Genomic DNA, 23,161 nt, shown 5'->3' with positions numbered 1-23,161 from the left:
AGTGTGTCTTGGAGTCCTCACTCCGTGGGAGGAGTGGAGGACATTTGCATGAAGGAGCATGCCACTTGGGACAAGGAATGATGCAATATGAGGGTAAGGCTGCATGGTGGTACCACTATGCGCGTGCATCATTAAAATTAACGGCAGGTCCTTTGAGATGGACCGTAGAAGATTCACACCTTTGTTTTATATACCTTTTCACGGAAATACACGGATGATTAGTAGACGATGTTCAGGATTGTAGTGTCGTGCCACCTCAAAGATTAAATCGGTTGCTTTCTCTGAGTACAGCTTGGTGATGTTTTAAGAATAGAGAATTTGTTTAAGTTTCTTAAGATGCATGAGCTTTGCTTGTTTGATAGTTTATCTAATATATAAATTATCAGCCACTTCTGTTTCAACAATCCGTTGTAGTCTAGCTGGTTAGGATACTCGGCTCTCACCCGAGAGACCCGGGTTCGAATCCCGGCAACGGAATTTTTTTGTTTTTGTTTTCATCATGTGATCACCGTTGGGCACACTTTTGCAATCTTCAGCTTCAGCTTCCAGCTTCCTTCAGACGCCCGTTGCTGTTCAGGAATTCAGAGCATCCATTATCCATCTCCTGGAGACTTTAACCAGTGGCATGCCGCGATCGCGAGGACTTGAGCTGAAAGCATGGTCATCCTTTTGCATTGCCAGTCCAGTGTATGCAACCCACTATAGGTAAGATCTCCCAGAGATCCCAACCGCATAAGCCACAGGGCACAGGAACGTGCCTGTGGCATCGAGCAACAGCATGTTCTCCATCCAGCACCACGTACGCTTACACCAAACGCAGGCCGCAGAGCAGTGCCAAAAGGCGCAGATCTACCATACTGCTACCGTGATTTGCTTTCCGGTGGTGGTGCTGTGCTGAAACATGTTTTTGTTGCTGCTCTGCTTTGCTGCTGGGGGTGCCGATGGCCGGCCACCGAGCGGCCGAGCCCACCCGCACTGCTGCGGCGAGGTGGACCAACCACCACCATGCAATGCCAACTGAGCGAATGAAGAAATCATGGCGGCTAGCTGTGTTATAGAACCCAAGAAAGCAGTGTGAAAAGTGTACTGATAATATCTTTTGAAATTCGGCATGGGCCCGAGGCACCTGCTGCAAAAAGAATGGATGTACTCATCCACACCTCAACCCGTTGCGGGAAGCATTTGCAATCCATTTGTTAAGCAACATTTTGCAGTGTGAGATTTTGTAATGTGTATTCTAGTCCAGCAAAACTGGTGTAACATTCAGCAAATTTCGTAAGAAAAACAAAACAAAAGTGGTTGCCAGATTCGGCCTTGTGGTCTCGGCGCCCCACGTCAGGCAGGACACGCGCCCCTGCCTGCGTGACTCCAGATGCGGCGGCCACCGCCCAATTGGTTCTCGACTCGTGCATCGAAGACGGGCGCATGGACCATGGGGGCAGTCAAGTACGGATCGAGTTCCACGAAAACTCACGGGGCTTTGTTTCCAGAAACCGACGCGCCGGCCGGAGCCGGAGTGCCGGACCAGTCGATTATAATATGCTTATCTGTTATAATCTAAGATTTTCTCACTTCTCTTAGTTCAAACCTCTAAAATAGCTTATCACATAAATTAAAAATAAACAAAATATTTAACGGAATTCACGTTTATTTTCACTAATAAACCGCTAAGCGGAAACGAAACGAAACGGGCCGTTGCCCCCTCGCAGATTCAGGCTTCACCAACAACGATATTCGTTTCACATTTTTATCTGACATACCGCAGATCACATTGACTTATCATCGCACTGTGCAACGTGACACCAAGTATTTCAATGGATCTGATACGCTGAGTTTTCAAATTGAATTTCCGAATGCTGTAATTTTAAACAAAATGGCCTGTTTCAATTTTCAACCCGAGTACTAGATTCCTAGACTACGAACAAAACACATTCTCATCAGTCATCCCTGGCAGTAAAGAAATGAAGCTCGTCCGGGGCGAAGAAGAAACACACAGAAAAGAATGGCTGTTCATGGACAGCTCAGACAGACGAATGCCAACGCGTCCACTGGCCCACCCATGTGGTCTATACATGGGCGAGACCCCACCGACCACTTGCGTCACCAGGCCCATCTCCACCCAGACCCACAGCCATGTGGTCCCACGAGGCAATAAAGCGCCAACAGGGCCCACGGCCAGTGCAAGGGACCGAGCAAGGCGGGAGCCAGCTGGTGACCACTTCGCGCGCCTCGAGGAGCCCTCCCCGCCCCCACCCGGCCACCCCACGCCCGCAGCTTATCTTATCGACCCAAGAGAAGGCCCACGATTCCGAGGGCTATTTACAGGACTGCCACGACCGGCCCGCCGATTTCGTCTCCCCTCCCCCGCCTTCTTCTCCGGCGGGTACTCAGAACGGCAAGACGAACAGCGTGAATTTGAATTTGAACCGGAGATCAATCTGAGGCAACTACCAGCATTTGCCAATCAAGCTTGGTGCCAGCGCATCGGATCGGCAAGGATTTGATATTACATTGGAATTCTGACGATGGAGGGGGAAAAGTTTCATGGAGAACCACCAATTTACACAAGGGGAGATGAAGAAAGAAAAAGAAAAGGCTGCTCTCCATTGCTTTCTTCTTCCTCCCTCTCCTCACCAAGAAAAGAATTTTCCCCCAGTATTTTTCTCTGATCAAGGAACACCCTAAAACATATTTTCCACCAAAAAATCCAGATAAGAATGTCAATGTTTGATCCGGGAGTGGTGGCCGCGGCCGGGCCAAAGAGGGAAAAAAAATCAAGAAGAAAGAATCAGACGACCAAGGATTAGCACGGACTATTGTCGAAAGTTCTTGGATCCCCTGGTGTAGCCGTAGTAGGACAGGTACCACTTGACGAACTTCTTCAGGCCGACGTCGAGGTTGGTGGTCGGCTTGTACCCGAGCTGCTCCCTCGCGAGGGAGATGTTGGCGTGGGTGAAGGGCACGTCGCCATTGCCGGGCATCTCGACCACGTTCTTCTTCGCCTTCACACGGAGGTGCTTTTCCAGGATGGACACCAGGTTGGGCACCGTCACGGGCGAGGTGTTGCCGAGGTTGAAGATCCTGTAGGGCGCCGGCCCGCGCTTCTTGCCGCCGGTGCCCGTGCTCTTGCCGGCCGTGTCCAGGGAGCCGAGGCAGCCCTTGACGATGTCGTCGATGTAGGTGAAGTCGCGGGCCAGATCGACGTGGTCCTTGCCGCGGTACACCGTGATGGGCTTCCCCTGCAGGATGTTGCGGGTGAAGGAGAAGTAGGCCATGTCCGGCCGACCCCAGGGCCCGTACACGGTGAAGAAGCGGAGGCCGGTGATGGAGAGGCCGTAGATGTGGTTGTACGTGTGGGTGATCTCCTCCCCCGCCTTCTTGGTGGCGGCGTAGAGCGACGCCGGCTGGTCGGTGCGGTCGCGCTCCGAGAAGGGGACCTTGTCGTTGAGGCCGTAGACGGAGGACGACGACGCCCAGACGATGGCCGGCTGCGGGTCGGCGTCCTTGCAGGCCTCGAGGAGCGTGACGAGGCCGGCGATGTTGGAGTGCACGTACGACGCCGGGTTCTCCATGGCGTAGCGCACGCCGGCCTGCGCGGCGAGGTGGAGCACGTGCGTGAAGGGCACGACGTCGAAGAGCTTGGCCAGGAGGCGGCCGTCGTTGATGTCGCCCTCGACGACGAACACCCCGTGCGAGGAGAGCAGCGCCTTGCGGGCCTTCTTGAGCGAGGGGTCGTAGTAGGCGTTGAAGTTGTCGATGCCGACGACGCCGTCGCCGCGCTTGCGGAGCGCGAGCGAGCAGTGCGTGCCGACGAAGCCAGCCGCGCCCGTCACCAGCACCGACATCCCCGCCCCGGCCGCGGACCCCGGCGGCCTCCTCGGCGCGGCGGACGCGCGGATCTGCCGCTCCCAGTGGAGGCCGCCCCAGGAGGCGGCGAAGTACTTGGAGGAGGTGTCGACGAAGGACTGGAAGCTGAGGTAGGACGCGGTCATGGCGACGAGGAACAGCGCCCACAGGAACATGGTGCTGGTGGACGCGAAGCAGCGGTGCAGCTGCCGGTTCATGGTGCCCGCCCTCTCGATCTTGACCTTCCCGGGGGTGGAGGGGAAGAGGTCGTCCTCCAGCACCCGCATCTTCAAGGCCGCCGTCTTGCCGTGCGGCGCAGCGCAACCCCAACGAGGAAGATGCCAATCCAAGAGCCCCTCCTCCTCCTCCTACTCACAGATTCTTCCTCCGCGACGCAAGCACAGCAAAGACGCCGCCGCGCGGCAGGGCCGGAGACGCAAGGGATCAACCCGCACCGCGCTCGCGCTGGATTCCTGCTCTCCTCCGATTGATTGACTGACTGACTGATTATTCCTTCCTCTCCCTGGACGTACAGACGGATCGGCCGCCGGACGAACGGATTGGGTAGGTTTCCTCGGGAGGGTGAGCCCGGGGGCAGGAAATTTTATTCGGGGAGGAGAGGAGAGGAGAGCAAAGGGGGAGAAGGGCAGGGGCCGGATGCGCGCGCCTGCCTAAGGAAAGCGTGGAGGTGGGCGGGGCGGGGATATAAATAGAGGAGCGGGGCCGACAGCCACGGGAGCGCGTGAACGCGGTGGCGGGCACCGGAGGATGGCGCCGCTGCCGGCGGCGGTGTGAGGGTGGCCGCAGCGGGAAGATGGGGCACGGGCGGCACGGGATTGGGAAACGGAGCGTTCGGTTCGGGGTGCGCTAGCCGCTGGGGAGGGCCTATTTTTGGGCTCGGCCTGCGCTGGAGGTGAGATGGTTGGGACGGACGCGCTATTTTTGTTTTCAAGGCTCATCGCATTTATGAACGTTTTTGCGCGTGAATGTGAGTGTGTTTTGTCTGTCATTCATTGGTGAGACTGCGCGTGGGGGAAATCATCGATTTGTCATTTTCCAAGTGCAGGTTATCGATCCGGAGCTGAAGGAGCAAATTTATCTACTGTGAATGATTTTGGATTTGAAAAGGGCAGTTTATATGCGAATCTACTGTGAATGATTTTGGTTTTTTCTTTTGGCTCGTCTTGGTTTCCTGTGCTAGTGACATGTGAACCTATCGATATTCTTAATTCATCCCGACATTGCAAGTCTATAACAAATATTGTATTTCTAACATGTTGGCACATAGCTAATATCTAAATTTTTTCCCATTAGTTGGCACGCACCTAGGCTGCGCATGATAACATTCTTTCCAGATCTCTTAGCCTAGCATAGAAACTAGCAGCGTCAATCTAGGACATGATCTCACTAGTAATAGTTATGTTAGGCTGCATAACAGCGTAAGGCACATCTATTCTGGCTCCTTCAACCTCTTTCAACTAATGTATGATGTCACTAGCACGGCTCCTTATCCGAATATGCTTCGTTTGGCTAACGTTGTGCTGTTCTCGTCCGTCGCTCTAAGCCTGAGGGTCTCTTTTAAGATAAGTGTATATCATGGAGTATTGAACTACAATGGGATATTATGTGTAAGTGGCATTTTAGAGAGAAGTAGAAGAAAAGGGATTCTTCAATTTAAAACATTTTGTTATTTTTATTTAATCATCCAATAGCAAGTGCGCAAAAAAAAGGAGTAGCTTAAGTGATTTTAGTTGTTTTTCCCCTCATCTTAGGTATTTTCGAATAAATTGGTTTCCTAAATTTCTTACCACCATCGGTGTATAAGTTTACCTGACGAGTAACATCGTCGTTCTTCCAACTATAAACCTGCGAGAATCTATTTTGTGTTAGTGTATAAACTTGAACTGTAAATATCAATGTGATGTTGAGTTGAACACATGATTAGATGAACAGTGGAGGCTAGGGGATCACCCCCCGTTAGTACGAATGGAGGAGAAGGACTCGAAAAGGAGGAGGCGCACCATCTTAGCTAACAATGTATCCTGCATTGTCCGCTTGTGAAAAGTGAGAATTTATATAAAAAAGGGTTCATTAGTTATATGCATTCACCATTTTCAATTATCGTAGCGAAATAAAAAAGTTCTATATGCGATAAGAGCACCTTCATTGATTCCCACGTCCACGTGTGGAGACGTTATTCGTTCCAAGTGGAAATGTTGATGTTTTATATATACTGAACTTAATTAAATTACTAAATAGACGCAGCTTACGGGCAAGCTGTTAGTAAGATACTGGCTCCAGCCTTATCTGCTCGTGTGAAGCGTGACGCGTGAGCGCTGAACATTCATCTCTACGCGAATCACCGATCCCTTCCTTCTCCCGCCTGCTGTTCCCATTGGTGGACGGATCGTCCAGAAATCAACTGGTTAGCCCTCCGCATACGCGTCTCGCGGCGTCTCGATCACCACAGATCTCTCATCTCTGCATCATCTTCCTTTCTTTTACCCCTTTTGCGCATCCCAAAAACCCCTGCCGCGCGCCCGCGAGCACACACTCCTCTGGGAAACCTGCCCGCGATGCCGGATCGCGACGCGGCCGGCCTCTACAGCCCAAAAACGGAGCCGCCGCCCAGTTCACTGTTGGCACCCGACGCCGCCGGCATGCATCTTTCTCCCTCCGTCATCAACTGCTGCAGCGGCGCAGCCTGCAGCTCCCCATGGGCGCGGCACTACCGCCAATAGCGTCTGCTGGCGCGGGGTCGGTGGAGGACTGGACTGTGGAGGCCGGAGGAAGAGGCCGGCATTGGCATTGGCTCTGGCGCTTTGGGTGGGGTACCTGCACTGCATCCTGCGCTTGGAAACAAAGCATCCCGATGCAACGCAATCCAGTTCCGAGTGGGGGGGTGGCTTCATGTGCGCTTTTTGACCTTTCCTGCCGCAGTCCGTTCCAGGCCGGTCTCGTCTCAAGTGGCGGCAGCTCACTTGCCATCGACCGCTGCTGCCTGCGGTTGCATAGCAAGCACCTACAGGTGGGCAGTGCCCATGTGACCCGTGTGCCCCGACGCCCAGTGACCTGCCTGCTCCATGCTGGTGCGCGCCGAGCACTAGATTAACCAGCGTCAATCATCAGTCATCACCACACCAACAACCTAATCAACATGCCGTGATGGTCCGTGGTGGAAATGGGGGACACGGGCTTGGCTAGCTTCCGGATTTAGGGTGGTCAAAGCCTGCCTGGCATGATCCCCAAGACATGAATCTCGTAGGGATGTGCTTGTCCAGAAACAGATACCAACTTGGACAACCTGCTATTGCTACCAGCAACCACGTTCTGCTCTCTGCATGTGATCGCTGCCCGGCAATGGCAAATTTGCAGGTCGAACGGTGGCACGGCATGGGACTATTCTAAGTTTAGGTGGGCCATGCTATTTTTAAGCACCTTGTTGATTTTATTCTCGTATGTATTTTCGATTTGTAGCGCGACGGTGAATAATATAATGTGTATAGAAGAAGAATGTACATGAAAATAATATACTCCCTCCGTTCCAAAATGTAGGTCGTTTTAGCTTTTTTAGATGCATAGATTTTGCTATGCACCTAGATATAGAGTTATATCTATATACATAGCAAAACCTATATATTTAAGAAAAAAATCAAAACGATCTACATTTTGAAATGGAGGGAGTAAGACAGAGGAAATTTCATTACATACATCCATGCGATTTTTGTTTTCTTATTTTTGCTAATAATGTAAAGATAGAATCATAGCAGTTGCATTTGGTAATTCAGATTAAAAAAAGAATGAATATATCAAGCGTTCAAAATGAAGGAGCGAGGGAGGCCTTAGGGAGAACGACATTTTTTTTTCAAAAGAAAAAAAACACTTGAATATATCCATTCCAATTGAATTGCAGCAAGTGACGCCCATGCACGTCCCTGAGGCACCTTTTGAAAGTAAAGGGGAGCAAAACTCAAGGATGGAAAAAACCGCACTAAGAACTAAGATGATAATTAAAATTATATCTCTATGGATTACGAACCCGGTGAAAAGTTCAGGATCCCAGAGGGATTGGAGTTTTCCAAATTAGGCCTGAAGTTATGGCAGAAAGAGAAGCGCATCTGGTGACTTTTCACTGATCGAGCTAACCGGGTGCGAGCATCTGGAGTTTGTCCGATTCGTTTCCATTTGCATTTCGAATCACTTTTCAGTATTAATATGGTGATGGTTAGGCAGTACAAGCAGTCACAGCACCGCACCTACTGAGTACTGACACCACGATTAGTAATACTTGTGCTTGAGCTTCAAGCAAAGCAAGCTTCACTTTCTTTGGGCCAACAAGCTTGAAGCTGCCTTTAATTTTCTACTAGCTGTACTACTAGAATAGTCTGGCTATGTTTGGGCGCATGTGTGGTTACACAGATTTTGGTAAGCATCTGAATTCGTGTTGCCAGGCCGTTTCCCTACGACGAAGCTGGAGGAAAGCTTTGACAGCGAAAGCTAACGGCCGGAACAAACATGACATCGAGATCAGGACATCGAGATCGATCCGGTTTTCGGAGATGGGTAGGTTGACGGTTACTAACTCGGATGGCGTACAAGAACGGCAACGAAGGTACGGCACCGTTACACGTGGGACCTAGCTGCTTCTCTCTTCTTTCTCTTGGCAGTGACAGGGACACTGGCGATAAATCCTTGTCGTTGCAAAGACGACTTTTTTCTTTCCACGCGGCAAAATCCTTGTCGCTATACAGACAGTTTGCACAGAAGCTCAGTCTAACAGCGACATCAAAGACCGGGTGGCGTAAGCGTAACACGGTAACAATTTCCTCTGATCCTTGTCATGTTTTTCTCCCACTTCGTCGACTTCGATTTGGTGATGAGCCTTCGTTAGTTCTCGAAGCCTTTTTACCTGTAGCTTTATTAGCTTCAGGTGCAAGCACATGCCTGCGTACCCACCGTCCTCCAGTCCGCAGGAAACTGCGCGCGCGGGCGCCTGAGAAGAGGCTGAGGCGATCGTTGTCAGCTTGCGTGCACGGCCGGTGCGCGCATGTGGCAGCTGGTGGCGACGGCGCGCGAACACATGGCCACGGCACGTAGCGGTTGCGTTCCTGGGCTGCCGGTGTTGTTGACTCGTGCCGTACCGTGCGTACGGGGCGCAGAATTGTTGTCGCTGGGACGACACCTGCTGTGCAATGTCTCTCGCGTCGCGCGCTGACGGCATGGGGTTCGAGTGTGTGCACACCAGGGACGGGCGCGTCCGCCACAGTTTCCACGTGCATGACGTGTGGTGCGGCCACGAAATCGGGGGAACCCGCGACTCGAACCGCGTCTGGACTCTGAGGACTGTGAAGACTCGAAAGTCTGAAGAGCACGGCGTTGTAGCAGCTGGGTCTGCGCGCGTGCGTAGGCAATGGAGGACGACGTGCCTTCCCCGGCGGATCCGGAAGCATCTAGGAGGAGTACACATGCGATGGGTCTCCATAAGGTTTTTGGTCAACCTCAGGTAGCTCTTGAATCTCCCTGTATCTTTCATCCTCGCACATCGCACGACAACAATGCTCGACGCCGGCAGCCGTCCTGCGTGCCGCGGCATGGTGCTCCCACTGCTCCGGCTGGCTTCGCTGCTGGTCTCGTCTGGTACACGGGCCACGACTCTGGGCCGTTCATTCCATGCCCACCCGCGCGCAGGCCCATGTTGGGTGGAGCGGGCCCTCTGTCCACCACTTAATCGAAGCGGGCCTAATTTTCTTTTCTTGAGACGAGGCCTAGTTGAAGCTTTACGCTGAGTGGGCCTTCCAAAGGCGAAATGCATGGGCTCTTCCGACCGTAGAGACGCGACGCCAGGAAAATAGGGCATGCGTGTGTGCGAAGAGTAGGCGTGCGCTGCTCGCCCAGCTGACCAGTACTCCATCCATTTCAAATTGTAAGTCATTCTAAGAATCTCGAAGAGTCAAAGCATCTCAAGTTTGATCAAAATTATAGAGAAAAATATAAAGATTTATGACATTAAATAGATATACTATAAAAATATAATTGATAAATAATCTAATGATACTTAGTTGACATCATAAATATTATTATATTATCATATAAATTTGGTCAAACTTGAGATGCTTTGACTCTCCAAAATTCTTGAAATGACTTACAATTTGGAACGGAGGGAGTAATATTTTTAAAGGAACAGGGAGGGACAAGCCTTATATATTAATAAAGAAAGAAAACAGTTAAGGAAATGTACGAGTGTGGGAGGGGGGAGGAGATTACAACATGGATAGCCAATTGCCTATACTAGGATTGTAGTTCTTCTTTACTCTATGGATAACCATGGCAAATTCTCTCATAAAAATGTCTCTGCAGCATTGTGTGGATGGCGTTTAATTTTCAAAGATGGTGCTGTTGCTAGATGTCCATATACTCCAGATCATCAATATAATTATCTCCATAAAGAAGGCCTGATTAATTTGGTTTCGGAGAAAGAGCAGATTATCATAGCCCGACAAGCGATAAGTCATCTGAAATTTGTAAGCCAGCAATCCCCCAACACAATTTTGCAAATGAGCACCATAAGAATAGATGTAGGACAGATTCACGGGAGTTGTTAGAGCAGAGGACACGGTCATAGCTTTGCAGAACCATATTTTTTCTTTGGAGAATGTCCCTAGTGCTGAGTCTGTCCTCCAAAAGAAAACCTTATGCTTTGTTTGGCAACAACTGTTCCATAGCCATTTATACGCTGGATGTATGTCAGAGTGACCCTTCATTCTTTGGTAAGCCTTTCTAGAGCTAAACAGACCAGATCCCCAAATATATGACCATGAGTCGTGTGCTGCTGATTGCTGAATAGAATTGATGTTGTCTTGTAACTGTAAGTATTGTTCATAGGCCTCTGCTGAGAGTGGTAGATGGAAAATTGAGTGCAGTTCTGTCATGGCAATAGCTTTCTTCAGGCTGATGTTCTTATCTTTGGCAAAAGAGAACAGCTCTGGGTAACTTAGCAGTAATATGGTCAGCATATAAAGTGCTTGAACCAGTAACCGCTACTGATAAAGCTAGTGCTTGAATAAAGTAACAGCACGGCCGTCTTTGCCGACACGTGTGCATTGCATATCATTCCGTCCAATGTTTCCAGTCTTCTCACTGTTGCCGTTCTCGGTTCACCTTTTCTGCATCCTTGCACGCATGCATGCATTTCTGCTAAGTTAGTTTGACACTTCAGTTTCGGTCCTGTTGACGTGAATGTTGTCGTTCTTTATTTGCCATGCTGCAGACCGAAACATGGAGGTAGCAGAGGCAAAGTATACATTTTTCCTTTCTGGCCCTCTTTAAATTGGCGCAACCAACACAGAAGCTGCCACAAGGACCGTACCTAAAGTTTTAAAATCCGCACCATGAGAGTACAATGTGCCCGTGCTGGTTTCTGATCTCCTTGGAGTAGGCTTGGCCAGCAACTGTGCTATTGCTACCAGTAGCAGGCTATAGCGGCCGCTCCGCTAGTGATCAATTTGGATTATTGGCCACCACGAGCGACTAAACTGACCATAAATCCATGCATAGTGTGACGACACATGATATGCTAGCTACTTATCTAGTTAGTAGTCAGTACTGCAAGACCAACCAACCGACCAACCAATCTAATCCGTTGATTGCTTGCACAGATTGAGTTGGTTAACTCGTGATGATGATGGTGATCTATCGTGCATGCATGTGGCGACAGTCCTTGCAACCGTAAAGCCATGTTCATTAAGGTCAACATGCATGTGAACCGTTCCCTCTTGTCATCGTGATGTTTTTCTTCCCTGTCGGTCCTGCTGTAGAAGCGTGCATGCATTCCTCTGATGCTTCACAAAATCTCTTAAGCCTCGCTCTCACACGCTTCTCAACCCGCTAGATCTACCGGCAACCGTCCCCATCGAGTAGATGTTGTTTTGACCCTCCAATTACCACCTCTATGTGCAGCGCATACAACAATAAGCTATCTAAGTAACATAATACCACTGGTAAATTTTTTTTTGAAAAGATACCACTGGTAGTTTATTTGAACACCAGAAATTTACCGGTGCAGGTTTAAATTGTGTGTTCTACTGAGTACCATTACGAATCGATAAATTCGTACAATCAAGAATCAGGATTGTACGGGGCAACATGCATTCGAACCTTGCGAAAATTTGGAGTACACTTTAGTATTGCCCATGTGGATACAACCAAATGTATTCTTTGGCGTTGGACATTTCCTCTTGCAACAGAACAAACAATAGGATGCACATGCCACACATACACAGCATCCCGGATGATAGATACGTACATATCGCCTGAATACGGCGCAAAATCTACAAAACTTGCTTCCTAATACAGATAGGGAGAAGGGTTACATAGCTGTGCATGGATTTATGCACGGCTTGCTTAGCTTGCATTGCTTCTTTAGAGAGTAACCGTATATACATGCAGAGTAGCTCACTGGTACTGTACATATGCATACACATGATCCTTCATTATGCCTCATGATCTCAGTGCCTACTGAAGCAGCGAAAAGGAAGAGGAGGAAGGGGGAAAAACTCTACATCGTCTTACAAGAAGTTTTACCCGTGAATGAACGATCTTGATCACATTTCAGTATGTAGTTCCCATCTCTGATCTCTCACTGATGCTTCAGCACTGCAAATTAAAAGACCACGAGAATCCAAGTCTGTATTAGATGCCTTCCCAACACCGCCTGAAAAATGGTCGCTGAAACCACCAGGAACTTAGAAGACCCTCCTCAACCACCATGCATCCAAATTCCGAGCACTTAATATAAGAAAGAGATCAGAAAATAAAGGAGGAGGAGGAGACTTACAACTAGGGTTCTTGGGGGCCTGAAGAGTTCTCAACAGGAGCTGCATCGCCTCGACCTGAGCTTTGAGGGACACGGCGTAGTCTAGGGTTTCACCCAGCAACGTGCACTCGTCCATCCCTCTCCCTCCGGGCACGATCTCTCTCAGCGCCCGGGCCCTCTTCCTCACCATGACCCTCGCGAGAGCGCCGGCCGCCTGCTTCGCCGTGGCTCTGCTCTTCGGCCTCGCCCGGAGCCTCCTCCTCGGGATCCTCTTGGCGCAGGACATCTTGCTCGGCAGCTTGCATTCGGACGACGAAGGCGCGCTCGTGGCAGGAGGAAGGCGGCCCTGCGGCGAGAGCTCCGCCGCAAGGGACCGGCTCCAGCGCGGCGCGGCGCCCCTGGCGGTGGCGAGGGCGGCGTCGGCGGCGCGCCTGATGGCGCTCCTCCTCTCGTGGAAGCCCATGCCCCTGGACGCGGCACCGCCCTTCCTGAGCCCTAGGAGAAGGTTCTTGAGGATCGCCTGCCTGAATTTCTTGGACCCCGGCATGCCCACGCTACCAGGCGAAGACATGGAACTATTAACGGAGCTAGAGATGCAAGCAAGACACACCGGCAGATCGTCGTCGGTGATGACAACCAATCAAATGGCCGGCAATGGAACAGCAAGAACAATGCAACCACAACAGTTCAGAAAATAAATCCGGCTGCTAATTTACCGGTTAATCAAAGACGATCAAGGATCGAGCTAGCTAGTAATGATGGTGTTTCCAGCTCGTGGAAGAGGAGATATTTGTTGTTGCTGTGAGTTGATGAGGGAGAAAGGGAAAGCAAAAGCAACACAGGGCGGCAGGCTGTTAGCTCGATGATCACACACAACACAGGAGTGGTGAGTGTGTGGCAACGGGAGGATCAGAGATCCTAGCTATATATGGCGCTTCCATTGGCTGGCTGGGGAGAGGCGGTGGCCCTTAACCGCTAAACGGCGAGGAGACAGTGCACATGCAGGCACATGGGAGAGGTCAAGCAGGCCCAGGTCCACACTGCCAAGCAATTTGCCATGCCCTGCCTGCCTCTCCTGTTTGGTTCCATCGAACTTTCCTCCCTTTTGATCTTTTCTAGTTCCTAAATTTTCAAACAGAGTGACTAAATGGAGGACTAAAGGAATTAATCTTCTAGTCCCTTGGTGGGTGACTAAAGGCCGAGGAGGACAGCCTCTACCCCTCATTATTGCCCCATGGGATGCAGATTTTGTGCATTGATTATGAGTATTTTGATCTTGTTTATCTATTTTATTGGGCTTTAGTCCGATGGATTTAGTAACCAAACAATACCTAATATCACTCAGCGTACGATGCTGCTGTTAGCAAGTACCAGTACTTGCCATGTCCCCCTGAAAGATTATTAGAGAGAGGCCCCATGCATCTCCCATGTTATGTTATGTATGAGCAGCAGCTAGCTCTCCAGCCTTACGTGAACAGCAGCAGTACACTGTCCCTGAGAGTTGACAATAGCATAGTAATGCATTTTATTTTAAATTCTGGGAATTATCGTTGCATGATCATCATATCGATCGATGCTATGTTACATAAATGTGTGGGTACAGTTATAGTTTTTTTTTTTCGTTCGAAATTTAAGATATGGAAGCATGCAATTGCATAGGACTTTAGCTTTAACCAGGGTTATATCTTGGAATGGTAATGAAGGGGTTAGTTGGGCTAAATGAATACTCCTATGGCGATGAGCATGTCTCGTAGACATCTAGGTCATAGTCATAGCCCTTAATTAGCGGGACGGGGTAGCTTATCCGCCGTATTATGAGTGCATCTGGTGGTGGCACGCATGTGGCTGCTTGCACATATGCCCACGGTACGCAGTTGCAGCTCAGTTATCATTTCTTAGGAACGCCGAACACAGTTTTTATTCATTCACATGCATTGCTTTCCACTCTTTCTTACGTAAAACAACTGCAAGCTTAGCAAAACTAAACCATGCATGTCGATTCTAGTCGACCATATATTATATATCTCATTACTTTTTTGTATCCGAATATCCTTTTCTTTTGGACCAATTCTCTGAGAGTATCTTCACATGGTATATACTAGCGGCTACTAGCCAAAGAAAATTGGAAATTGTGGCTAGCAGCCCAAGGAAAAAGGATCGAATAAGAGGCATTATAACGATGGGTGGATGGGGATGGATCACTTTTTGAGCCTAGCTAGTAGGGTACACAGCCACTGTGCACGCACGGGGCACGTACTGATGAAGCAGCCAATTTAAGCGGGACGGGTCGCTAGCCACCAACCCAACCCCAAGCGAAGGCGCCGTAGCGCAGGGGAACGCGGGTGCGATGCGAGGGCGAGGGCGCTCGGAAGCTTCTGCCGGATCCGGCGGGGTGCATGTGCCGTGTTCCTGCCGCGGACCCCCTCCCTGCTGCAGCAGGAGCTCGTGCGCCTGCGCGGACGCATGCTGAATTGCTGCTGATGCGGCGGCCCTCGCCTCCGCTTGCTTGCTCTCTAGCTATCTACCTCGTTTTCGCCCGAAAGTGACGGGTCGCGTGCGCCACGGGGGCCCGGGGCGCGCGGCATGATCCGGGGAACATGCGGCGACGAGCCAACGGGGGTGGTGGCAACTGCTCGCCCGCTGCTGGTGCGCGACACCTGTGGCCGTGGGACGGACGCACGACGTGCGCGCTGGCACCGTCCGGTTTCCCTTCCCCCCGCCAGCCTTCTCGTGCGATCGAAGAAGAGTTGAGAGTTCAGAACACGCACGCGCGCACTGTCGGTCACGTACGATGCGGGTTGCGCGGATGCACACGGCGGCGATCGACGACGCTAGGAAGGTAGTAGTAGCCCAGCACGGGACAAAAGCAAACGTGCCGCCGGAACAGGGCTGCGGCTGGAACACGCGAGAAGCTTAAACAGGGCACGCACAGGGAGGGACCCGGCCGGCCCAGGCGCACGCATGATCGATCAAGTCACGGCGATGGATGGATGGACCGACGGTGAGCTCTGCTCGATCAGCCCTCACACGCGCAACAGCGACATGCACGTCGCACGTAGTCGTACAGCGAGCAGGTAGCCATCCCCTGTCCTCTCACCTCAGCCAGGATGGATGAGCGGAGTGGAGGAGCACTTGTCACATCCCACCATCCCAGCCTGCGCGCATGAATGCATATGCCTTGCCGCGGCGTCGCCGATAGCCAGAGCCCATAGGCCTCTGCTGATCTGCTCTGCTCCCTCCCCATCATCAATGCCCATTTTCGAAAGATTTCGCTGCATTTTTTCAGCGTCTGCGTCGCTGGCCTCTCTCTTTCACCTTCCGAGATCACGCACCCAACAGCAACAGGCAATTCGCGTGGGCTCGCCCATGCTTTGCAAGTTTCAAGCACGCAGTAAATGGCTATCAGGTATCTAAAAGTGGTAGGAGCTGCAGCGGGAGGGGCGCCATCAACTCCTGTCGTCTCTTCCTGAACCCCTGCATCTGCCGGTTACTTTCTCATGCAAATGTCTGAATCTTATCAGGAGTGAGGTGTTTCAGACTTTCAGCAGCACCATAGCACCATAAAATCTGTGAACGTGAACCGACAGCAAATTCAACGCCCGGTTAAATGAAATATTTTCAGTTAGGAATCTCCAATGTCACAGCAAATATGAAAAAAAAAAGGATGGACCTGTAAGCAGATCACAGCAAACAGGGTGCACGAAGACTTCCGCCAGAAGGCTTTCTGAACTTCTGCCAGGTACCTGAGCCGATCGATCGGTTTTCAATTTCAATATGACGTACCGAGACAATGAGTCGTGAACCAGCTGACACCATATCTCTTGATGCGTGTGGTGATAGACGAGAACTGCATTGGTTTGTGCCTATGCAGAGTATTCAGAATTCTGAAAAAGTGTCCCATGAAGCATTGCCCATGATGTGATGCAGAAACGATGGTGTTGCCACTGCTTACCACTAGGGCTCTACAACTCTGTCTATATGGTAGCAATATTGCCGAAGGAAAAGGTTTGGAGTAGCATCATATATGCCAGGATAAGATTGTCACAGCATAGTACTCCCAGCACAGCAGCACACAGAATAATCCTGATCTGTACCATCCAAATGCATGGCAACAAATGTCATGTCAATTTGTCAAGAACAGATATCAACAGAGCCCAATAGCTTTCGCTACGTGGCTGTAACATCACGTTGCAGGACAGTGCCAATAACTCCTCTCGGCAGAGCCTGCAGCTCTGCAAGGTAAGCGCAAGAGTAAGCGAGGGCGCCATTGAAGCGGCTTTGCATCCCCTGCACCGAGTTCGCTCGCGGCCATTTACTCCCCCATCTTCCATGGCCTTTCGTGTTCCTAGCTCCTACCTCGCAGTATAAAAGGGGGTCCCTTCCATCTCATGTGATGTCTCGGATCATAGCTGCAACTTGGGAGTTCAGGCATCTTGTACAAAGTAGCTTCTATACATGGCTTTTGTCCCCAACAACAGGAAGCATATCATCTCAGCTTCCTTAGCTTTTGAGTACTCTATCACTACACTGGCCTGTGCAAGTTCATGGTGGATGGGTATTCTTCTCGGCCTGTATCTTCCATCTGGGGCCAGATGGCGCCACAAGAAGAGCGCTACCACGGTTCATGGGCTCCACCGTGAAATCTTTAGCTAGCTTCCCTGCGGTGCTATCCTCACTGAGCTTTTTCTTTTATTTTTTTGTCGGTGGTGCCAAGGCTTCACTCTGACCATGTGTTCCACTTTTAAGGTGGAAGTTTATCCCGCGACAACGCATTCTACCTTGTTTTCTTGACCTTGCAAGGCCTTCGTCTGCAGGTCTTGCGCCATTGTCGCTGCCACGCTCCTCTCCTGTCCCTTCTCATGCTTCTACGGCTTCCTACTTTGCCGCTCTTCTCTTCTCCCGTCTATCCCTCCTGAGCTAGCTTGTTTATAAATGGTTCTCCCCTCCTATGCATATCGATGAAGCAATGCACCGAATTATATGTTGGGAATTAAAAGCATTTGTGCTTATGTAGTTGTTCTGTAAACCCATTGGCGTGCTTTTTGTGGGCATGAAGCTGTTGTAGTTTTCATTTTTGTAGAAGTAGCACTAGCACGTGCGATGTTAATCTCTGTTTCTTTTGCTGTGTTTTTTGTTTACTACTGTTCAACTCGGTCCAGCAGTTCTACTGTACACGAATGCCCATACCAGTTGCGTAAGGTCCTCTACATTAACGTGCAGAGATAGTCGAGCATTTACATATGCTCGTATATATGATGTGGGCAGGAAAGTCTCTCAGTTCTCACGGCCTGATTCGTTGCAATATGTTTGGTCGGGCCTTGTGGTTTTGGTCGGGCAGAACTCTGGATGCGCCAGGAGCTCGTTATCGCACGGCACACCGATCGATGTGCCATGCCCCTGCTTCCGTGCTTCGTCAGCCAAACCTCCCGCTTTTCGATTCATCCCAAGTTGTTTCCGTGTCGTCGTCGTTCGTTCCACCTAGTACCCGATCCCAGCAGGCAGCAGCGATCGGACCCAACGCCCCCCGGCGGTCGGTGCGCGCCGACAGCCCCCGGTGCGCTCCGCATCTAGCGCGGGGTGTCTGCTCACAGCTTCACAAGTCGCATCGCCCAGCCGGGTTTCGCAGATGACAGGCGCCGGATCGGACACGCTGCTGCCAGGGGGCCGCGCCGCTCAACCGCGGCCGAGCACGCCGCCCGTGCCAATCCGGCGGGCCAGTAGCGTAGGGGGGGCAATGAACAGCGTCTATCCTCTCTATTCCGGCTTCTGAGAATCCTGAAAGGCAAGTATATAAGCTGCACCTGACAATCAATCATGGGTATAGTAGATCACAACAGAAACGAGGTCAGTTCTTGGCGATGCAATGTACTTGGCCACCTCACAGAAAAGATCATGGTGGTCAGTGCGACAAGCAGATCCGTGAATGCATCTTTGGTGACAGCAAACGTAGCAGACCGGCAATAAACAAACGGTACGACGTGGGGAGCAGCACATGGACAGTTATCGGAACCACCAAAAGCGCATACACACACAGGACGACATGCACGGTTGTAAGCCGTAACAGCCACAACACATGCCTTCTTCCGTGCCTGCCACTAAAACACCGGTGAAATAGTACAATCCGTTTTCCCCCTTTTGAGAAGAACACCAATGATACATGTGTTGGTACAAACGAAAGGGTATTCAGGGGTGATGCAAAGAAAAATCGGTGCCTCCGCATTTCATTGCTTCCAGGAAATATTCAACGCCACAAGGTTATTTACAAACCGAAAAGGTAGTACTTACATCACATGTTGCTCCTGATATATCAACAAGGAGTTGGGACCGGCGAGTTCATATGACAACGGCACGCAAAAATCAGACCAAACCAACCAAAGAATACACAAAAACAGACCTCAAGATGGGCACAAAACTGGGGACATGCAGTGCCTATCCACTCTATCAGCTGCCAGTAGCAACAATTGGGTTAAAGGTTATAGGCCAAGATCTTCTCGTAGTCTCTCCCTGGGAAGCTGAGCGTCGCAAGCTAGATCCGAACCTCGAGCATCTTATAAGGCAGGGATTTGTGTCCATGGCACCCATACAAAATGCCGGGTTGAGTTTCATCGCAGGTATCCTCTGGCAGCTCAGGGAGCGGAAGGAGGACGAGCCCATCGGTGGCATGCGCCCGCACTGGAATTCTGTCCGGTACAGATGGGCAGCAATCCAAGCAGAAGAATCGGAGTTCACGGCTGGGCATGTCGTGCAAAATGACAATGAAAGGCTGTTTCTCGGCAGCTCTCTTATTGGGCTCGTACCAGGAAGTGTGATGAAAGAGATGATTGGGTGTCGGCAGAGAGGACATGGTATTGCGCCTGCTGGGGTCACTGATGTGTAGCTGGTTGAACAAAGGTATAAAGCACACCTTGTGCAAAATTCATGTTTACAACCTACAAAATGAAACAGCTCCAGTTCAGCATTTGCAACAAATCAGTATGTCTAGTTACATATAATGTTTTCGATCATGAAAATCTGAGTTACTAAGTGGCTGTGAACCAGAGCATAAAGTGTAAGCTAATATGTGCACTTGATATAAAGCTCAGACTAGTAGTAGTATGCTAGGTTTACGGAGAACATTTTCCCAGTACAAATTCAGTATAAGCATCAATTACAGTGGCCAGTAAAACACATGCATATTTGGCAGCATACCTTCTGCAGCAACAGAACAGCTCCCTTCTAAACAGACAGCACAGGGGTCAATACAAACAGGTGACTGGTTTAGGTACCTCCATCCACACTCCCTATAAATTGAATTACCATAAAGCCATCAGATATTTACAATACAAAAAATGAAAAACAGTCCAATATGATAAGCTGACTAGTGTTGGAATTTGTACTGCATGGTTAAGGAAAACAATAACAATGCAACCGCTCATAATTAGGGAATTAAGAAGTATACTAATAAATAACACCACATGACAACCAATAAGAAGCAATGCATAGTTATTTAGTATTTAACATGTGCTGAGCATGGAACTAACAGAAGCATAACTAAATTTTTGAAAGAAGCATAAATAAATTAGGGGCATGATCACCTGGCAATGTTCATGATACTCATAAGTGGAAGACAGAGATAAGGAGATGGAAGGGTGCGTATCCGGCTCTCTGGTTCTTTACTTAAAATTTCTTCAATTGAATTTCTTTGCCAGGAACGAGCAACCATTAACGGGGTCCATCTGCATAACAGAAACGAGCATGGATTTTAGACAATTCATAGTGCTAACAGAAACACTGAAAGCTATTTTGCCATGCAGCAGAACTTCGAAATCATACCCACTAGCATTTTGTGCAGTAATGCAAGCTCCTCGAGCAATAAGGAGCTGCAATGAACAAATCCCTGTTATTAGTATATAATTAAAGAAATTCAGCCAATCTTTTGAACAAATTTTGGACCAGCAGAACATACTTGACAACAGACAGCATTTCCACCACAAGCAGCATAGTGAAGTGGGGTGCTACCAGCTCCTGCCACATTGAAGCCAAAGTACCTTTTAAACAGTGTAATGAACTAAATGACGATATAACAGACAAATTGTTCACTTAGCAAAGTAGCATATCTTAATATGTGAGAACAAGTGAACAATAAAATACAAAGCTGAATGACGCGGATTTGCAGATAAGAACAGGCGCAAATTGGTAAGGTTTTTCAAGTCGCTAAAGGAAATGTCCTATCATGCCATGCCATGAGCATATGTACAAAATACACATACAAGACAATGATTGGAACCATTTCTTAGACAAAGCAACATATACGTTCCCACCAATAGGTTAAGCGCTTAAAACAAGAGCATGCAAACAAAAAGGTAAAGGTGGTAAATGGCCAAGTAACAATTAACAGTTGAAAAGCAGTTAAAATGGAATGGTAGCAAAATACCTATTAAGTCAATAGTCGTTCCATCCTCAATAGTGACCTCGGAAACAGATGCTCCTAAGTCCAGTAACAATTGCACACACTCTACATGCCCATTTAATGCAGCCATATGAAGTGGGGTTAAGCCTCCATCCGCCTTCTGATTTACCATCTTGACCAAAGCCCTGATAACAAACACATACCATTGCATGATTTTTCCGCTAAAATAAACTAGAGAAAACATGCTAGTTGCCGAACATACTCATGATCAAAATCAGCAGCTGAATCTTCTTCAGATGATCTATGATTTGTGAGGGTGCAGAAATTCGGTATGCTTGGAACATAATCTGCAAGCACAAGACGAAGGCATCGGGCATGACCATGCAGTGCAGCAAAATGGAGAGCAGTTCCACCATTGAGATAATCTGTCCTGTGAACCTGTAAGCCATTTTGCAGTGTCAGAACAATATGTCCGAGAAACTGCAATGTTGAGTGAAGAGGGAAAAAGCTCACATTTGCATTGAAGAGTATCAGTGTTTGAACAACCTCCCAGTGGCCATATTGACATGCTTGCATCAAAGCAGTCTATATACAATTAGCAGAGCATACACTTAGATATAACACATTGACCCATGTATGTTAGCTATCTCACACACCCAACACAGGCATTGTGTTTACCTGGCCCCTGTAATTCCTAAGGTTGATCTCAACTCCGGATTCAAGCAATAGAGAGACAATCTGAACATCCAAAGAGCAAACAGATTTGAATGCAAATGGTATGCCCATCAACTCAAATGCTGATGCTTCTTTAGAAGACAAACGGCATTACCTCATGGTGGCCTTGTGCAGCAGCATAGTGCAGCGGTGAGTTGCGGCCGCCGAATGTGGAGTACCGGGCAAGACGAGGGTTGTACTCAAGGAGCGCACGCGCCTCCTGCAGGTCGCCGTCGCGGGCAGCTGAGACAAGCCGCTCACCGGAAGCAGAGCACCCAAAGGAGTTGCCCACAAGGCTGAGGAACCCCATGGATGCCCAAGACGAGGCCTTCACGGCACAGCACCCTTTCTTGAGCGCACACGGGAAGACCTCGTATCAGATGCCTCCTAAATTTCTCAATCTTCTACGAGGCTTCCAGGACGATTACGAGACAGGTTGAGAGGCCCAATTGCGGCGAGCGGATGCGGATGATCTCAAGCTAACGGCAAGAAAGACCTAATTTTTTCTGCGAAAACCCAAAATTAATCAAGGAACGCAACAAATTGACCTAGAAAGTCCGGCATAATGCTGCCAAATAGCAATAACTCTTCCAAATAATAATTGAAACGAAACGTAGACTTTTCACATAGACCAAGAAATCAGAGTTGATTAGTTGAAGGCTAAGTGCTGTTGAGGGGAGATCACAAGAACGCACCTTCGGAACTGTCCGGAATCAACGGTCCCAATCCCAACCGAGCAGAACGGGGCTGAGGACGAACAATTCTCTCCTCTAAATCAGGCCGAATCGCCGCAAGAAATAAAGAGAGCAGCGGCCGGCGAGGATTCACGAGACAAGCGGCGACCGCCTCGAATCCTCCTCAGCGCCCACGCGAGGGCGCTGGGCGGCGAATCTTGGGGCAAAGCCAGAGGCGATTGGCAAGAACGCAGCCCTGCGATTTGGGCAGGGACAAGGGAGGAGAAAAGAAATAATGATCTTGATTGGGACGGCGATGCAGGTAGCGGCCAAAAATCTCCACGCCCCAGGTCACCCCGGTCCGTATTACTGGTGTGCCGCTCCAAGTCTGTTTCTTGTTGCTTCCCCCACTTTTGTTTTCCAGAACACGAGTAGTAGCTGTTGGAATTAAGAGGAGGCGAAAGCGATGATTATCACTAGGAGGACGAAGTGGTGCCAAGGCAAGGTGGGGAGACAAAGACAATGGCTGATGCAAGGACGCGATGCGAGGTTTTTAGATTTTTCAACGTGAAAATTACTTTCCAGTCGTTCCTTTCTTGTGTTCGTTTTAGCTAATTCTTATTTAGGGCTTCTTTTCTCTTTTCCAGATGGATTTAAGCATTCAGCACGCACCGGTCCACTTTCTTCATGTTATCATTCTCCGTGTGCCCTTTGGAATATTGTGCA

General features: G+C 49.5%; 3 protein-coding genes and 1 non-coding gene across 6 annotated transcripts; 1 reads left to right on the top strand and 3 right to left on the bottom strand.

The window, feature by feature from the left end:
• The first annotated feature begins 404 nt into the window (after nucleotides 1-404).
• TRNAE-CUC (transfer RNA glutamic acid (anticodon CUC)) lies at nucleotides 405-477 on the top strand. Its single transcript has one exon. It is a non-coding gene; the product is annotated as a tRNA-Glu (tRNA).
• A 2,106-nt stretch (nucleotides 478-2,583) lies between these two features.
• LOC117841045 (UDP-glucuronate 4-epimerase 1) lies at nucleotides 2,584-4,708 on the bottom strand. The gene has a single exon (XM_034721617.2). It carries the CDS (start codon nucleotides 4,131-4,133, stop codon nucleotides 2,814-2,816), a length of 1,320 nt encoding a protein of 439 aa, XP_034577508.1. The 5' UTR covers nucleotides 4,134-4,708; the 3' UTR covers nucleotides 2,584-2,813.
• Nucleotides 4,709-11,956: 7,248 nt separating this feature from the next.
• On the bottom strand, nucleotides 11,957-13,669 carry LOC117840486 (transcription factor IBH1-like 1). 2 transcript variants are annotated; one of them, XM_034721029.2, is made up of 2 exons: nucleotides 12,680-13,669; nucleotides 11,957-12,570 (listed from the first exon to the last, which is right to left on the bottom strand). In XM_034721029.2, the coding sequence occupies exons 1-2, from the start codon at nucleotides 13,227-13,229 to the stop codon at nucleotides 12,506-12,508; spliced, it is 615 nt and encodes a 204-aa protein (XP_034576920.1). In that variant the 5' UTR covers nucleotides 13,230-13,669; the 3' UTR covers nucleotides 11,957-12,505. The 2 variants fall into 2 exon arrangements, with proteins under 2 accessions (XP_034576920.1, XP_034576990.1); XM_034721099.2 differs by having other exon boundaries at nucleotides 11,957-12,498; nucleotides 12,680-13,648.
• A 5,179-nt stretch (nucleotides 13,670-18,848) lies between these two features.
• Nucleotides 18,849-22,951, bottom strand: LOC117841012 (probable E3 ubiquitin-protein ligase XBOS32). Of its 2 annotated transcripts, none has more exons than XM_034721580.2 (11): nucleotides 22,457-22,951; nucleotides 21,877-22,267; nucleotides 21,726-21,785; nucleotides 21,561-21,632; nucleotides 21,310-21,485; nucleotides 21,072-21,232; nucleotides 20,604-20,662; nucleotides 20,471-20,517; nucleotides 20,233-20,373; nucleotides 19,847-19,938; nucleotides 18,849-19,587 (listed from the first exon to the last, which is right to left on the bottom strand). In XM_034721580.2, exons 2-11 carry the CDS (start codon nucleotides 22,069-22,071, stop codon nucleotides 19,100-19,102), a joined length of 1,491 nt encoding a protein of 496 aa, XP_034577471.1. In that variant the 5' UTR covers nucleotides 22,072-22,267; nucleotides 22,457-22,951; the 3' UTR covers nucleotides 18,849-19,099. The 2 variants fall into 2 exon arrangements, with proteins under 2 accessions (XP_034577471.1, XP_034577479.1); XM_034721588.2 differs by having other exon boundaries at nucleotides 21,877-22,257.
• Between the last annotated feature and the right edge of the window lie 210 nt (nucleotides 22,952-23,161).

Source organism: Setaria viridis, chromosome 1 (assembly GCF_005286985.2).
Source record: "Setaria viridis chromosome 1, Setaria_viridis_v4.0, whole genome shotgun sequence".
Classification (NCBI taxonomy): domain Eukaryota; kingdom Viridiplantae; phylum Streptophyta; class Magnoliopsida; order Poales; family Poaceae; genus Setaria; species Setaria viridis.
Note: the sequence above shows the minus strand (reverse complement) of the source record. Positions and strands in the feature narration are given on the sequence as shown.